Source organism: Coregonus lavaretus (assembly GCF_964263955.1).
Source record: "Coregonus lavaretus genome assembly, chromosome: 9".
Classification (NCBI taxonomy): Eukaryota; Metazoa; Chordata; class Actinopteri; order Salmoniformes; family Salmonidae; genus Coregonus; species Coregonus lavaretus.
In genome coordinates, this window is record NC_139996.1 from 47,367,515 (window position 1) to 47,385,523 (window position 18,009).

The 18,009-nt window shown below is 42.3% G+C and overlaps 1 protein-coding gene across 1 annotated transcript in view; it reads left to right on the forward strand.

The window, feature by feature from the left end:
* Nucleotides 1-494: 494 nt before the first annotated feature.
* Nucleotides 495-18,009, forward strand: part of insc (INSC spindle orientation adaptor protein) — a gene marked incomplete at both ends in the record, with an annotated part of 49,942 nt that continues 32,427 nt past the window's right edge. The window contains 2 exons of the mRNA XM_084168228.1: nt 495-574; nt 17,562-17,910. Of these exons, the coding sequence (XP_084024354.1) occupies nt 495-574; nt 17,562-17,910 (429 nt within the window). The remainder of the gene's footprint in view (nt 575-17,561; nt 17,911-18,009) is intronic.

An 18,009-nucleotide genomic window follows, 5' to 3' on the forward strand; every position in this document is an offset into this window, starting at 1 on the left:
GCCAATAAATTAGAAGATAAGAAATATTATTCCACTGGCACACCGGGGCCTGTAGCTATTTAAAACAAAGGCTTTAGTGATAATTGAATTACTCTGAGAAAAAAACAAGACAAGAATAGAAGGTTTGGATGCAGATCAATAAAGAGAGATTGTAGTGGATACGGTGCCATGGAAACTACACCGCCAAAGAGGCAGTGTGTGTGTGTGTGTGTGTGTGTGTGTGTGTGTGTGCATCAGCGCGTGTGTGCATCGGTCTGTGTATGATTGTGTAAAGTGTTCAGGTCCTCCCATTAAAATGTTTGATTTAGGATTCTAATAAAGTATCAAATTGTGTTCAAGTGGATACATGTTGGAATAAATTGTGTATTACTTACTATATATTACTATATGGTGGAATTGAAAGGAAATAGCAATGTGTGCCTTTGGTTTGTCTAATAACATTCTAATGTTGTTTATTGTAGGTGCTGTGCTGAAGTGGTATGGACACAGATAGAATGGCTAGTCCTCAGAGCTCCAGAATGGCCACTCCTCAGAGCTCCAGAAACAGTAGCTCTGTTTCATCATCTCCAATGAGGTAAGTGCACACGACTCACATGATGCACATATTACATAATAAGCTTTGTCTGTATCTATGGAACTGTCGGCCTCTCATCACAGTCTCATGAGACACACACCAACACACACACAGCTGCGCACACATTCAAGAACGCAAGGACCTACGCATGCATACACAAATACAAACACACACACGCACAATAACACACACATATAGGCTACACAAGGGCACAATAATGTTGTGTACACTGTTGCTACTAATAGTAGTAATACTGGTAATAAAACAACCTCAGACTCAGATCTGTAAATGGGTCTAAAAACACATGGCCTGTGTCCCAAATGGCTCCCTATTCTTTAGAGGGCCCTTGTTAAAAGTAGTGCACTATGTAAGGAATAGAGTGCCATCTGGGACACAGCCATGGTATTTTTCCTGTTGATAATGTGCTGTAATGGTGACAATATGGAGCAGATGTTGATCTCAGGGCACTTCTATTTGAGTGAGGAATAAGGTACACACTGGTAGTGGTGGTGAGATGGTGTCATAACGCAATCTGCCTGGGTTTGAGAGCGAATGCATCACCGCCCTGCCACTGTTAGTTGTATGGCTTTGGCTGCAATCAGGGTGGGGAGTGTCTCTGAGTTGCCCAAACACACACACACACACACAGTCTAGGAATAGACTCAATCCCTCCATGCACGCAAAGACATTCAAATGCACTGCGAGGGCTGTTTTGTGTACTGAAAATTCCAACACATGGAACTCACATACAGACAGTCAGGAATGCACATGAGACATGCTCTCACACAATTACTTTTCAAACAGATTCAAATGAATCACCTACACATGAATCACATACACATGAATCACATACACATATTAATAAAAAAAGAACATACACATATGCAGATATCGCAAAAACATCTGCATTTACATAGACATACACTGAAATAAACCCTATAAGTTAACAGAGGACACTACTCCTGCATGCAAACTGTTTGGTTGGTCACCTTCTGCCTCAGGTTCAAGCCTGAACGAGGCCATGTCACGCTAGTCAATGCACTGCAGCCAGGATACCAGCAGTTTCATAATCAGCCAGATGTGCATGTGTGCTCTTTTACAGATGATGTTATGTGTGCTAGCGTGCATAGGCCTACTGTGTGTGTGTGTGTGTGTGTGAGGTGAGAATATGGAGCCCATTCCTGGACTGCATTTTAGAGCTGTCAGTCTGCTCTGCGCTAACGGAAACATCTGGAAGTCAGATGTCTGCCCCATTCCTCAGATCCCAATCACTGTCTCTTAGTCTAGGGCAGGGCATTTTTAACTCAATCATCAAAGCACAGCAGGCTAATTAATTGGTATATACAGCCAAGGGTTGCAAAGCTACCGGTAGTTTACCAAAGTTACCGGAGTCTTCAGTAATTTTGGTAATTAAAAGAAATTCTATGGCAATCTATCGTAACTTTAATAATTTATACTTGAATAACTAACTTTTTTTTTTATTCATAAATGGTATTCATATTGCCCATGAGTTTCTAGTAGATAGACCATATGGTTCAAGAAAAAATTGCCTAATCAACCATTATTTTCAATTTACTCTGCAACTCTTCCAACTATTTACGTTTTCTTTCCAACTGCCACCAGTATGACGCCAAAACATTGACAACAAATAAATACTGACAGTAAAATAAATTAGTTTGTAAAAAAAAATAGATATTTCATGCTGAAACCATCATATTAAACACCAATGGTATTCACTAAGTTGATGGTTTATATTTAGGATAATGTTTTACAGCTTTGTCATTCTATTTTTGAAGTTATAATCATCTTATTTTATTATTTCATATTTTACATGTGATGAGGCTCAAACAAAAGTCCTTGCAGGCAAGATCATAATAACTTGTTCCAAGTAGATGTTTGCTGTGCTAATTCCAAAAAGAGTAAATGTAGAAATATATCCACAGGGAAAAGCCCACTTTGAAAGTAATAAATCAAATAAAATCAAATGTATTTGTCACATGTGCCGAATACAACAGGTGTAGATCTTACAGTGAAATGCTTACTTACAAGCCCTTAGCCAACAATGCAGTTTTAAGAAAAATAAGTGTTAAGTAAAAAATAGATAAGATTCATTATGCAGGGGCACAGGTTAGTCGAGGTAATTGAGGTAATATGTACATGTAGCTAGAGTTAAAGTGACTATCCATAGATAATAAACAGAGAGTGGCAGTAGCGTAAAAGAGTCCGGGTAGCCATTTGATTAGCTGTTCAGGAGTCTTATGGCATGGTGGTAAAAGCTGTTAAGAAGCCTTTTGGACCTAGACTTGGCGCTCCGGTAGCAGAGAGAACAGTCTATGACTAGGGTGGCTGGAGTCTTTGACAATTTCTAGGGCCTTCCTCTGACACCGCCTGGTATAGTGGTCCTGAATGGCAGGACCAGGACCTCCCTTTACAACCCTAATACAGCCTGAAACATTTGTGTGCAAAATCGTGTAAATGTTCCTTACAAGCCAGAATGTTGAATAAAATTACATATGAACTTACTCTAGCGGTTGTCTGTGCAGTTTGTCCTTCAGCTGCTCGAACTTTATGACAAAATATCCACAGGAAAGTATTGTTTACCCGACTATTTAGAGAGCCGGGAGGTATATGGTTCTGCTCTGCACCGAGTTAAAGTTAGTTAGATGCTCTACAGATGGTCATACTATCAACAAACTACACTACGTGATCAAAAGTATGTGGACACCTGCTCGTCGAACGTCTCATTCCAAAATCATGGGCATTAATATGGAGTTGGTACCCCCTTTGCTGCTATAACAGCCTCCACTCTTGTGGGAAGGCTTTCCACTAGACGTTGAAACATTGCTGCGGGGATTTGCTTAGATTCAGCCACAAGAGGTCGGCACTGATGTTGGGCGATTAGGCCTGGCTCGCAGTCGGCGTTCCAATTCATCCCAAAGGTGTTCGATGGGGTTGAGTTCAGGGCTCTGTGCAGGCCAGTCAAGCTCATCCACACTGATCTTGACAAACCATTTCTCCTGGCATCCGCCAAACCCAGATTAGTCCGTTGGACTGCCAGATGGTGAAGCGTGATTCATCACTCCAGAGAACGCGTTTCCACTGCTCCAGAGTCCAATGGCGGCGAGCTTTACACCACTCCAGCCGACGCTTGGCATTGCGCATGGTGATCTTAGGCTTGTGTGCGGCTGATCGGTTATGGAAACCCATTTAATTAAGCTCCCAACGAACAGTTCTTGTGCTGACGTTGCTTCCAGAGGCAGTTTGGAAGTCAATAGTGAGTGTTTTGCAACCGAGGACAGACGATTTTTACGCGCTTCAGCACTCTGCGGTCCCGTTCTGGGAGCTTGTGTGGCATACCACTTCACGGCTGAGCCGTTGTTGCTCCTAGACGTTTCCACTTCACAATAACAGCACTTACAGTTGACCGGGGCAGCTCTAGCAGGGCATAAATTTGACGAACTGACTTGTTGGAAAGGTGGCATCCTATGACGATGCCACCTTGAAAGTCACGGAGCTCTTCAGTAAGGCCATTCAACTGACAATGTTTGACTATACAGATTGCATGGCTGTGTGCTCGATTTTATACACCTGTCAACAAAGGATGTGGCTGAAATACCCAAATCCAATAATTTGAAGGGGTGTCCACATACTTTTGTATATATAGTATATCTGTTGATTAGCAACTGCTTGCTAAGGTTACTCTTAGGGTTAGGTTTAGAGAAAGGGTAAGCGTTAAGGTTAGGGTTAGGGTAAGGGTTTAGTTTAGGGTTAGGATAAGGGTAAACGTTAGGGCTATGGTTAGTAGATAGTTAGTTGAAATGTTACTGATAGTCTGTACAGCATCTAAAGATGGACTATCCAAATAAAGTGTTACCCAAGTGGTTTCTTCATCCCTTCCCTTATCACTCATACCTTTCTGTCAATTCTACTCTGCAATGCTACCATAACAGGAAAGACCAGACATTTTTTTGTATTCATATGGAACCTCCCAGCTCAAGCACTGCTATTGTGGCAAATGCTGTTTGCCAATGTAGTGCAAGATTATCCATTTATGTGTATTTAATGTTCTGAACCCAATAGGAATACATTAGCATTCTTGCTTACTACATTTTTCTACATGTTTATTTCTTTGTGTGGGACAAGAGTCTCTTTGTTTCCGTTTCCTCTGCTTCTCCAAAGCCACAACGGCCTGTTCTTCAAAATCTCACAGCTCATTCAGCCTACATTTTCCCTCTGTCCTTTTGAATGTGGTTCTCTTGTGGTATCTGCATAATATTCATATGTGGTGCCAGACATTATATAGTGCCATTCATGCAAACCAGACATTGAAGCACATGTGGGTTCACATGGTACAATAGAGGTTTTCTCATTGGAGACTTAAGTAGAAATACTTTGCTGAGAAGTCTAGAAGCGTTTGCCTCTTTGGCTCCGTCGATTGTACCTACTTGGGGTTGGAACCTTCCAATTGCCATCCCTTTGCTGCCCAGGATGTGATTCAGTTGTTATGCATTCACACAGCACAGCCAAACTAGCAGCTTATGAATTGAATTCAATCTCCAAAGACATTTGAAGATTTACACAGCCCAATGCATCAGTGAGTTACTGTAACATACCAGGTGGAGGTTTCACAAAAGGTAATTGTATTATATAGTCCCATGTGGCTTCCATAGAGCATGGTGCTTGCAATGCGAGTTCCTCCTGCCCAATAACTCACACTGCGCTTGATCGAAGACAGGTGGTCTTCCAAACACCGCTGGGCTTTACTTGTCTGTTTACCGTACAGCGCTTATCGACGAAGCACCCAAGCACCAAATAAGTAGTGATATATACACATAGTCGCAACTATAAAAAGCGTAGCACTGGCGTTGAAAATTGAATGTGTTTTTCTCTCTGTGCTTGAATGTTTTGTCTCTGTGATGCAATTGCGTGACACACAAACAGAGCATCAGTCACACCAGAGAGAATGCTAACGACATGCTAATGCTATGCTAGCACCGGGCAGTGCTTTATTTAGCTCTCAAAACACTGTGACTCAATGATGATGAATTCCCTCAGCGAAAAAAGTTGGTTGGTCTGGTTGGTTGGCCTCCATCACGAGAGGTTGATCTCTCTCTCTCTCTCTCTCTCTCTCTCTCTCTCTCTCTCTCTCTCTCTCTCTCTCTCTCTCTCTCTCTCTCTCTCTCTCTCTCTCTCTCTCTGCATCTGACGGGTTGTCCCAAGACACTGATGCATCCCTGTCATCATATATGGGCCTCAGCGCAAGTTAAGCTTGTGACGATTGCCAAGAAGCACTACTTTTAGCGAGGAAGCTGAAAGAAGAACACGCTTTGCATATTTGAAGGATTCTACTTTGGAGAAATATGACACTTTATGTAGAGTGGTGAGAGATAGTTAACATATGGAGAATGGTTAAATTATTGACGTGGCTGGTGTTATACTGTATATTCCTTGTTATATGCATTGACAGATTTTGTGGGTTTGCTATCAAGAGGAAGGCTAGTAGGATATGCTATCCCAAAGAGCAGCACCACTAAACATTTTCCGACGGCAATGTTTTTTTGTGTGTCTTTTTTGTGTGTTTTTTTAATGCAGTCCAAGGACGTAGATTTCAATGTCCAAGGACGTAGATTTTTGGTCTGGTCCGGACCAAATCTGGTCCAAACATAGAGGTCTGTAATTGGTTCAGATTTGGTCCAGTCTGGACCAAATCTGAACCAATCACACATAGACATCTATATTTCAAGTTTGGACAGCACAGTACAGTACAGCAGAGCACAGCAGAGTAAATTAAAGTAGAGTACAGTACAGTAGAGTACAGTGCAGTATAATACAGTAGAGCACAGTAAAGTAAAGTATAGTGTACTGTCACAGCGACGTGTATGCGGTAGGCGAAGTCAAGAGCAGGACACCGAGCTACTGGCAGAAACTTTACTGGATTCAGTGCAAAATACAAAGTACACTGGCAACCTCAAACAGCGAGGGAAATAACAAGACCCGCACACATGGGCAACTGCCGCAAAGACCAAAACAATAACGCACAATACACAATGAGAAACAGAGGGTTATAAAGGGAACACAATAAAACATAATGGGAAACAGGTGTAAACAATAAAGACCAAACAAGACAAACACTGAAACATCGATCGGCAGCAGCTAGTACTCCGGGGACGACGAACGCCGAAGCCTGCCCGAGCAAGGAGGAGGAGCAGCCTCGGCTGAATCCGTGACATGTACAGTATTGTACCCTACTTTACTCTAATGTACTCTACTGTACTCTACTCTACTGAACTAAACTGTACTGTACTCTACTGAATTAAACTCTACTGTACTGTAGTGTACTCTTCTCCACTGAATTAAACTGTACTGTACTGTACTATACTCTACTGAATTAAACTTCTGTACTGTATCGTACTGTACTCTACTGTACTCTACTGAATAAAATGTGACTCTCCTGTACCATACTGTACTTTACTGTGCTCTACTGTACTAAACTGTGCCGTACTGTATTGTGATGTTCAAACTTGTGAAACATGATCTATCCTTCGTTCAGATTTGGAGCTGGTCCGCATCGACCAAATGTGTACTTGTTTGGGGGGCATAGTCCATTAGAATAATACCCAGCATGCTTTGCAAGTGTTTGTTTTTACATTTAAAGATGCTTTTATCCAGAGCGACTTACAGTCAGTGCATTCAACTAAGGTAGATAAACAACAACACATCACAGTCATAGAAATAAAAAAATGATCTGTAACCGTTACTGAGAATGTTATTGTAGTTGATATGGTCTGTTGGTTTATTCTATAAATTGGAATACATTGAACATCATTGCTGACAGTTGGGAGCATATATTAAGATACTTTATTTTTACTTCATTGAGAATGTATGTGCTGTTGAAATTTGGCCATAGAATCAATAACCCGAAAAATACGTATTAAAATACGTATTTTCACCTTTCATTCCGCACCTACAAACACCACTGGGAATGACTGCTGTCCTTTATCTACAACTGTTAGTTCCTTTACACCACCGCAATTCATTGTGCAAAAAACAATTCTCCAATTTTCTTTTCTCTTCACCTCATTGTGCCAAGACATGCTCTGTGTGCAGAATCAGAATGATATAATATTACACTATTATTTGATTACGATCCTCTTTGTGTCTATCACAGTCATAAAGATTAGGAGTAACGCTCACAGTCAAGGCCTATTCTACAGTGAAACGGTCTATGAGAGACTATTCATTTTATGGCTTTGTGTGTCTTAACAAATCAAATCAAATCAAATCAAATTGTGTTTGCCACATGCGCCGAATACAACAGGTGTAGACCTTACAGTGAAATGCTTACTTACAAGCCCTTAACCAACAATGCAGTTTTAAGAAAAATAAGTGTTAAATAAAAAATTAAAAAATAATTCAAGAGCAGCAGTAAAATAAAATAACAGTAGGTAGGCTATATACAGGGGGTACCGGTACAGAGTCAATGTGCGGGGGCACAGGTTAGTCGAGGTAATTGAGGTAATATGTACATGTGGGTAGAGTTAAAAGTGACTGTGCATAGATAATAAACAGAGAGTAGCAGCAGCGTAAAAGAGGTGGTGGTGTGGGGTGGGGTGGGGTGGGGTTGGGGGGAAAATGCAAATAGTCCGGGTAGCCATGATTAGCTGTTCAGAAGTCTTATGGGTTTGGGGTAGGAGCTGTTAAGAAGCCTTTTCAACCTAGACTTGGCGCTCCGGTACCGCTTACCGTGCGGTAGCGGAGAGAACAGGCTATGACTAGGGTGGCTGGAGTCTTTGACAATTCTTAGGGTCTTCCTCTGACACCGCCTTGTATAGAGGTCCTGGATGGCAGGAAGCTTGGACCCAGTGATGTACTGGGCCGTACACACTACCCTCTGTAGTGCCTTGCGGTCGGAGGCCGAGCAGTTGCCATACCAGGCAGTGATGCAACCAGTCAGGATGCTGTTGATGGTGCAGCTGTAGAACTTATTGAGGATCTGAGGACCCATGCCAAATCTTTTCAGTCGCCTTAGGGGGAATAGGCTTTGTCGTGCCCTCTTCACGACTGTCTTGGTGTGTTTGGACCATGATAGTTTGTTGGTGATGTGGACAACAAGGAACTTGAAGCTCTCAACCTGTTCCACTACAGCCCCGTCGATGAGAATGGGGGCATGTTCAGTCCTCTTTTTTTCCCTGTAGTCCACAATCACCTCCTTTGTCTTGATCACATTGAGGGAGAGGTTGTTATCCTGGGACCACGTGGCCAGGTCTCTGACCTCCTCCCTATAGGCTGTCTCATCATTGTCGTTGATAAGGCCTAACACTATTGCGTCGTCTGCAAATTTAATGATGGTGTTGGAGTTGTGCCTGGCCATGAAGTCATGGGTGAACAGGGAGTACAGGAGGGACTGAGCACGCACCCCTGAGGGGCCCCCGTGTTGAGGGTCAGCGTGGCAGATGTGTTGTTATTTACCCTTACCACCTGGGGGCCGGCCCGTCAGGAAGTTCAGGATCTAGTTGCAGAGGGAGGTGTTCAGTCCCAGGGTCCTTAGCTTAGTGATGAGCTTTGAGTGCACTATGGTGTTGAACGCTGAGCTGTAGTCAATGAATAGCATTCTCACGTAGGTGTTCCTCTTGTCCAGGTGGGAAAGGGCAGTGTGGAGTGCAATAGAAATTCCATCATCTGTGGATCTGTTGGGGTGGTATGCAAATTGGTGTGGGTCTAGGGTTTTTTGGGATAATGGTGTTGATTTGAGCCATGACCAGCCTTTCAAAGCACTTCATGGCTACAGACGTGAGTGCTACGAGTTGGTAGTCATTTAGGCAGGTTATCTTAGTGTTCTTGGACACAGGAACTATGGTGGTCTGTTTGAGACATGTTGGAGTAAAGGTGGTCTAGAGTTTATTTTCCTCTGGTTGCACATTTAACATGCTGGTAGAAATTAGGCAGAACGGATTTAAGTTTCCCTGCATTAAAGTCCCTGGCCACTAGGAGCGCTGCCTCTGGATGAGCATTTTCCTGATTGCTTATGGCCTTAAACAGCTCATTGAGTGCAGTCTTAGTGCCAGCATCAGTTTGTGGTGGTAAATAGACAGCTACGAAAAATATAGATGAAAACTCTCTTGGTAAATAGTGTGGTCTACAGCTTATCATGAGATACTCTACCTCAGGCGAGCAAAACTTAGAGACTTCCATAATATTAGATTTCGTGCACCAGCTGTTGTTTACAAATATACACAGACCACCACCCCTTGTCTTATTGGAGTCAGCCGTTCTATCCTGCCGATGTAGCGTATATCCCGCCAGCTGTATGTTATCCATTTAATGTCCTGTTGGTAGGATATCCGTGATCGTAGGTCGTCCATTTTGTTTTCCAATGATTGTACGTTGACTAATAGGACTGATGGAAGTGGCAGATTACTCTCTTGCCGTCGGATCCTTACAAGACACCCCAACCTACGCCCACGATATCTCTGTCTCTTTCTCATGCGAATGACGGGGATTTGGGCCTTGCCGGGTGTCTGTAGAATGTCCTTCGTGTCCGACTCGTTGAAGAAAAAATATTTGTCCAATACGAGGTGAGTAATCGCTGTCCTGATATCCAGAAGGTCTTTTTGGTCATAAGAGATGGTGGCAGAAACATTATGTACAGAATAAATTACAAACAACGCGAAAAAACACACATAATAGCACAATTGGTTAGGGGGCCATAAAACGGCAGCCATCTCCTCCGCCACCATTCTGTCAGGTGCTACTCTAATGTACAGTATGTTGTGATTGTGTTTTCAGACACAATGGACGTGTCCTTCACACATTAACATCAATTATATCGCAAATGGAACCAGGGAGGAATTATGGACATTATTTACTACCCACGATTTATTTGGGCCATATTAGCCGGTACTATGGTCTGTGGCATCATTCTCATAAGCTCATACAGGGTATTGACACACACACAAGCAGGCATGCTAACACACACGCGTGTGGGTGCGCACACACGCACAGACAGAGCCGGTCCTAGCCTTTTGAGGGCCCTAAGCAAGTTTTCGGACTAATATTAAAAATATAAATGCATTCCAATTTAGCATTTAAGATGTTTATATTAGTACGAAAACTCGCACAGTAGCACTGATAATTCTCCATAAAATGCACATTAAAATTATTTAACCGTTAAACAATTTATTGTTTATGAAGTAAGTATGGTGCCTTCAGAAAGTATTCATAATTCTTGACTTTTTCCACATTTTGTTGTGTTACAATCTGAATTCAAAATGGATTAAATATATATAAATTTCCTCCCATCTACACACAATACCCCATAATGACAAAGTGAAAACATGTTTTTAGAAATGTTTGCACATTTATTGAAAATGAAATACAGGAATATCAAGTATAAGTATTCACACCCCTGAGTCAATACATGTTAGAATCCCCATTGGCAGCGATTACATCTGTGAGTCTTTCTGGGTAAGTCTCTAAGAGCTTTGCACACATGGATTGTACAATATTTGCACATTATTCTTTTTTAAATTCTTCAAGCTCTGTCAAGTTCTTGCCATAGATTTTCAAGCCGATTTAAGTCAAAACTGTAACCAAGCCACTCAGGAACATTCAATGTTGTCTTGGTAAACAACTCCAGTGTACAGTATATTTGGCCTTGAGTTTTATGTTATTGTCCTGCTGAAATGTGAATTTGTCTCCCAGTGTCTGTTGGAAAGCCGACTGAACCAGGTTTTCCTCTAGGATTTTGCCTGTGCTTAGCTCTATTCCGTTTCTTTTTATCCAAAAAAAAACTCCCTAGTCTTTGCCAATGACAGGCATAACAATAACATGATGCAGCCACCACCATGCTTGAAAATATGAAGAGTGGTACTCAGTGATGTGTTGTGTTGGATTTGCCTCAAATGTAATGCATTGTATTCAGGACATAAAGTTAATTTCTTTGCCAAATGTTTTGCAGTTTTACTTTAGTGCCTTATTGAACACAGGATGCATGTTTTGGAATATATTTATTCTGTACAGGCTTCCTTCTTTTCACTCTGTCATTTAAGTTAGTATTGTGGAGTAACTACCCAATGTTGTTGATCCATCCTCAATTTTGTCCTGTCACATCCATTAAACTCTGTAACTGTTTTAAAGTCACCATTAGCCACATGGTGAAATCCCTGAGTGGTTTCCTTCCTCTCCGGCAACTGAGTTAGAAAGGATGCCTATATCTTTGTAGAGACTAGGTGTATTGATACACCATCCAAATTGTAATGAACAACTTCACCATTGCTCAAAGGGATATTCAATGTCTGCTTTTTTATTTTCCTCTACCAATAGGTGCCCTTCTTTGCGAGGCTTTGGAAAATCTCCCTGGTCTTTGTGGTTGCATCTGTTTTTCAAATTCACTGCACGACTGAGGGACCTTACAGATAATTGTATGTGTGGGGTACAGAGATGATGTAGTCATTCAAAAATCATGTTAAAAGCTATTATTGCACACAGAGTCCTTGCAACTTATTATGTGAGTTGTTAAGCACATCTTTACTCCTGAACTTATTTAGGCTTGCCATAACAAAGGGGTTGAATACTTATTTACTCAAGACATTTCAGCTTTTCATTTTTAATTAACTAAAAACATAATTCCACTTTGAAATGATGGGGTATTGTGTGTAGGCCAGTGACACAAAATCTCAATGTAATCCATTTTAAATTCAGGCTGTAACACAACAAAATGTGGAAAATGTCAAGGGGTGTGAATACTTTATGAAGGCACTGTAAATGCCCCAACATCCACCCACCCACCCACTACCCAATCCCACTAAAATACATCATGTCTCCATGTATCTCAGCCCACAGTTTTCCAGGCTCCGGAAGCCGGCTGACAACGGGGCCCCATCTCTCTGTCTCTGTATTTCTGTCACTGCGCCTCGAGTGTTTACACTCCAACCACTGTGTAAATGACTCTCCCTTGTCCCCCCAGACTCCAGAGGAGGAGAGGGACGCCTCATCTTCACAGTCCCCAGTCTGTGATAACACAGCCGCTGGCACGGCCGACCCCATCCCTGGCCTCCTATGTAAATATTTGTAATCTCCCGCAAACTGAAGTGGGCCTTTTCACTCCCTTTTGGAAAACAAACCTATTATTACTATGATTTGCTTCAGCGGAGGGAGTGTCATTGTACTGGAGGTTTTGTTTGTATACATTTATGTAAGTTTTTTTTATTCCGAAATGGTCTGGACTTGTACTGTGTCTGTGTGCCGCAATGGGTTTTTAAGCAAATCACAGACTGTGCATTTTTTGACTGAACCTTAGAATAACTTGCTTCAGATCACATGATGATAATCACAATATTGTAGCGGGAATTATATCTTCTTACTTATTTTATTTTTTACGGTGTCTGTGAGAAGGTGGCAATTATTTAAATGCAGATTTAAATACATCAGCTGGAAAATGTATTGCATGTGACACAATCACCAGCTTCTCTATTCCAATTCATTTTAGATTCAGTTATTTATTTCAAATGTTATGGTCATGGACGCTTTGCACATTTAGAGGACCTTTTATAGACAGAAAATCTTCCTCGTAGGATTTAATGAAAACAGCTATTTATGTCAGCAAACTTTATGCTGATCATTGCCAGCATAAGATGTAAACATGGCATGATATTGCAGTAGAAATCCAAATGTGGTCATTTTCCTGTTTTATTTTTATACACCATTGAGTCATGTTCACCTGGTAAAATGTTGCTAGGGCATCTCTGCAGGGCTTGTGAAACAAATGGTAGGCAATTAAATCCCCTGACCCTTCCAATCTCCCCATCACCCGTGACACATTACTAATTAACGTCCACTCTGTCGAGAGGGGGTCCAGGTGGGGTGCAGGAGTGCTGCCCGCCTGATTGCTGGGGTGACCTGGTGGGTTGCAGTTTTCAGCAACCATGGCTGTGTCGTGTCTCTGCAGCATGAAGGTGGGTGTACCATCAAACCATTAGAATGTGGACACACACACACACACAGCTCTCCGGGGCTAATTGGCTAGGGACACTATCGTCATCAACAGCTCTATATGGCCTTCAAAGGGAAAAAAATATTTTTCACTTTTGTATGTCCGAGAGACAAGGTGCAGCCGAGGAAAAAAGGCCCAGCTCTTGAGTTGAGAGAGTGAGAGCTGCTCCTCTTTTCAAGAGCTGGGCCTATTTTCGTCATGTCTCTCCGAATGGATGAAATCAATCACATGATACCCTTTGAGAGTGTGACCTTTGACCTTGAGAGTAGCACCCCTCTTCATTAGGAAGAAAATGAGAGCAGTTCTCCTCTCCAGAGTGAGTGGGTTTGTGGGATAGATATTTGAACCAGTGAACCTCATCATTGTGGATGATGTCGGAAATCTCTGCCTACAGCTTACCATAACGCATCCCCACGTCACCGCACTGAGGAGAAGAGTGGCAGGGCGGAGGACGATGTCGATTCTTGAAGTGCAAGAGTAGAGTTAGGATTTTATTTGGTTTTATGTGTGTTTGTGTGTGAGAGAGAGAAAAAGAGAGAAACATTTAGAAAAAGGGAGAATGCCTACACTTGAATTTCCAACAAAGTTGCCATTCTGTAGTGATAATGAAAACATGACACTTGTGTATAGTTGAGTATAGTTATTTTAACCATTAACTCAATCAAACTGTAGATAGTCTAATAGCTATGTTCAAAAAGGGGATATATTCAGTTGTGTCTTTGGATGATGACTAATTTCAGTCTGCCTCAGACAATAGTTTGGTGAAATTAGATACCACACCACTGCGGACCTCATAAGACAAATGGATGATTTTCTTTAGTAAACAGACATACTCAATACTGACTGATATTGAAAATACTGTCGATTGGAATACGTGCCTTCTCAATGGCATGACAATGTTTACCCAGGTCTGTGTTAAAAGCTGAAACTCGATACGTGCGGAAAGACAGAAGAAAGGCAATGTGTGTTCCTATGGGTCAATAAAATTTATGACCAGACAATAGACATACATCATCATCATCCATCATCACCATGGTCCTACAGCGATTCAACTCTAAATTTGTCTCAAAGGCAGGCTTTGACTATTCAAATTCGACTTTTGTTTGTTTAAAGTTCGCACCCAATGAGATTGGGGTATTATTAGAGATATTTGTCAACACAAGATGCAGAGATTTGGGTTGCAAAGCTACCGGTAGTTTACCAAAATTACCGAATCTTCAGTAATTTTGGTAATTAAAATAAAATTAGGCTATTTTCTCTTGAACCATATGGTCTATCTACTAGAAACTCATGGACAATATGGACATAGATCTAAAAAGAATACTATATGAATACATTTTTTAAACATTATTCACATATAAATTATTAAAGCATCTAATCAACTATGGCAGGGGTGTCAAACTCATTCCATGGAGGGCCGAGTGTCTGTGGGTTTTTGTTTTTTCCTTTCAATTAAGACCTAGACAACCAGGTGAGGGGAGTTCCTTACTAATTAGTGACCTTAATTCGTCAGTCAAGTACAAGGGTGGAGCGAAAACCCGCAGACACTCGGCCCTCCGTGGAATGACTTTGACACGTGAACTATGGCATTATATATTACACCCAACATTTCGACTTGGTCTTTTTCAAGGCCACCCTTTTAACATAAAAAACAGAATGGCAAAGCTGTAAAACATTATCCTAAATACAAACCATGTGATAAGGCTACTGCGGGCCAGAGATAATTACACACTTGTAAAAATCTGAAGTACCCAAAAGGGCCACTATAGATGTGTTGTGATAGATTACATAAATTCCTTGAAAGATACATACGTTTAGAAAGTTTCCAGTAATATACCCTCCCTTTGCAACCCTAATCCTGATGCAATATCCAGTTTTACTCATTGACTCAGTATTTACCATGAATGCCAGATAGACTGAGTTTAGTGAAGAACAGCATTTCCTAAACTCAGTCCTGGGGACCCCAAGGGGTGCACGTTTTGGTTTTTGCCCTAGCACTAGCCAGCTGATTCAATGAACTCATCATCAAGCTGAGGACCGAGTTTGGGAAAGCTTGGCATAGAATATAGATTGGTGACCCTCCACCCCCTTGTTTACTCAAATCAGAGGGTGTTGTAGCGATCCAGCTCTCAGCCTCCTTAACGCTGGGTTGATTTCACTCATCCAGTAAGCCCACGTTCATTAGGTTCAATAAGCCTGAAGAGAAAGAACCCACTGGGCACAGACGTCAATTCAACGTCTATTCCACATTGGTTCAACGTAATTTAATTGATTCAACCAGTGTGTGCCCAGTGGGAAGTGCTTGGTCTGTTCGACCCAGTGGATAATGCAGTCTCTCCAACGAGGTGAAATGATAGGTTTGACTAACGAGTCCTAACACCACCAGTTATTGGTGGGTAATTGACCTCGCTCCCACATTATTGATTCTGAGATTTGAAAATTGGGCTGCTCTTGGGAATAGCAACTAAAGGCTAGTGCAGCATTGATGAGATCTCATTTCATGGGCAATCAGACTAGATGTTTTGTATGGATATGTAATAATCAACTTGGTCTCACAAGAAACATAAATATTGTCTGTTTCCGATTCGTAACAGCCTTTTTTTTTTTTTACAGTAAATTAGTGTTATGGAAAGGTTAGGTGTAGGCATGCTAGCGAGTGGTTAAGGTTCTGGTTAGGCTAAAGTTTTGAAAACAAAAACACACCTAGATTTGAACCGTCTCGGCCTCTACCTGTCTGAGGATATCCGAGTATGCTTGTTTTATTGGAGTAGCAATATTGGGACATGTTACAAATATGTGATACTATCTCTGTCATGACTACCCAAAGTACATGTGCATGCTCTAAACCAGTGGTCACCAACCGGTGGATAAAGCCCATTTTTTTTGTATTCGTTTAGCATTCTAACTCCAGACACATGAAATGGTTCGAAATAGGAACATTTTGTCTTCCCGGCGCTAGGGCTGCTGAATCAAGTGCACCATTTCATGTGTCTGGAGGTAGAATGTCACCTACCGCTGGCCAATCAGATAGCTCTGATCACGTGTCTGCACAGTTTCCTCGAGCCATAGACTGTAAAAAGAAGCCTCGAACGCACAGCAAAGTTGATACTGTGAGATTTCAAAACCATGACTAGAGAGAGACTCAACGAATACAGCAAAGAGCTGCTGTTTTTATGTGTATGTTCATGTTTAAGTTCTAACTCAGCACTTTCAACACTTTGTTCAACATCTTTATAAGCCATAAAATGTGCGTTCTCCAGACTTCCACACGCTACAACCAGCACTGCAGCTGCAATGAAGGAGTATAGCAAAGTGTTCCGATAAGCTTGCGTTGTTATTGTTCGTGGCTTGTGGCTTTTTTTAATATTGAGGAATATTTCACTTTCTCTGGTCATAGGAGTAACAACATGAATTGATACATGAGGCAGAAATAACGCAGTGTGACCTGAGTTTTGTCATCAGCTGGAAGACCGTGTCCCCTTTTCTCAGTGGAGGGAAGGAGGGTGGAGGGACGGTGAGTCGGGTGAGAGGCAGCCTCACTGCTGCTCCCTCCCTCCCCTCAGACTGACCATTAGCTGCAGGCCATCAGTCCAGTAAAAAAAAAAGGCAATTATTATGCTCACTTAGCTGTGCTCCACAAGTAATACAACAAATGATCTATTACCAGTGTGATCATATACCTACATTTTATAAATATAATTTCAAAATGGTCTGAGAAGAACAACATTGGCAGGGCAATTCAAGCATAGCCAATATGCAGGGATAATGTATTGGGCCTATAGCCTACTGCACAAACCTACAGAACAGTTTTTAATTGGTTAATGTTGCATAGGCTTACATTTTTTTACAAGTCATGTTTAAAAAAATCTGAGCGGTAGATCTCGGCTTGCATTTTGACTCAGAAAGTGATCTTGACTTAGAAAAGGTTGGTGACCACTGCTCTAAACTCATCTTACCTGTGTGTGTGTACCTGTATGTGCGTGTGTGTGCATGTAGCAGGATGCACTCGCTCCAGGTGGACTCGGTGCAGCGCTGGATGGAGGACCTGCGTCACATGACGGAGGTGGAGTGCATGTGCGTGCTGCAGGCCAAGACCATCGGCGTGGAGGAGGATGCCCAGGGCGAACTCATCGTGGCCACAGGGGACCACGTGGCCCGCGACAACCTGCAGACGCTGCTACGGCGGGCGCTGGTGGTCAGCACTGAGCTGGGCAAGATGTTCCAGCGGCTGGAGAAGGGCCGCTGGCAGCGGGTTCACAGCACGGCCGTCCGGGCAAACTGCCACGTGCGCTCGCTGGTGCACGAGTATAGCGCCGCCCGCAACACCCCCGCAGAGATGCAGAAGGTGAGGATGGAGGAGGGGTGGACTGGGCTGGTTGGGCAAGAGGAGGATGGAGAGGTGGTCTAGGGTGAAGGTTTCGTATTGGAGCACTGCCCATTGGGC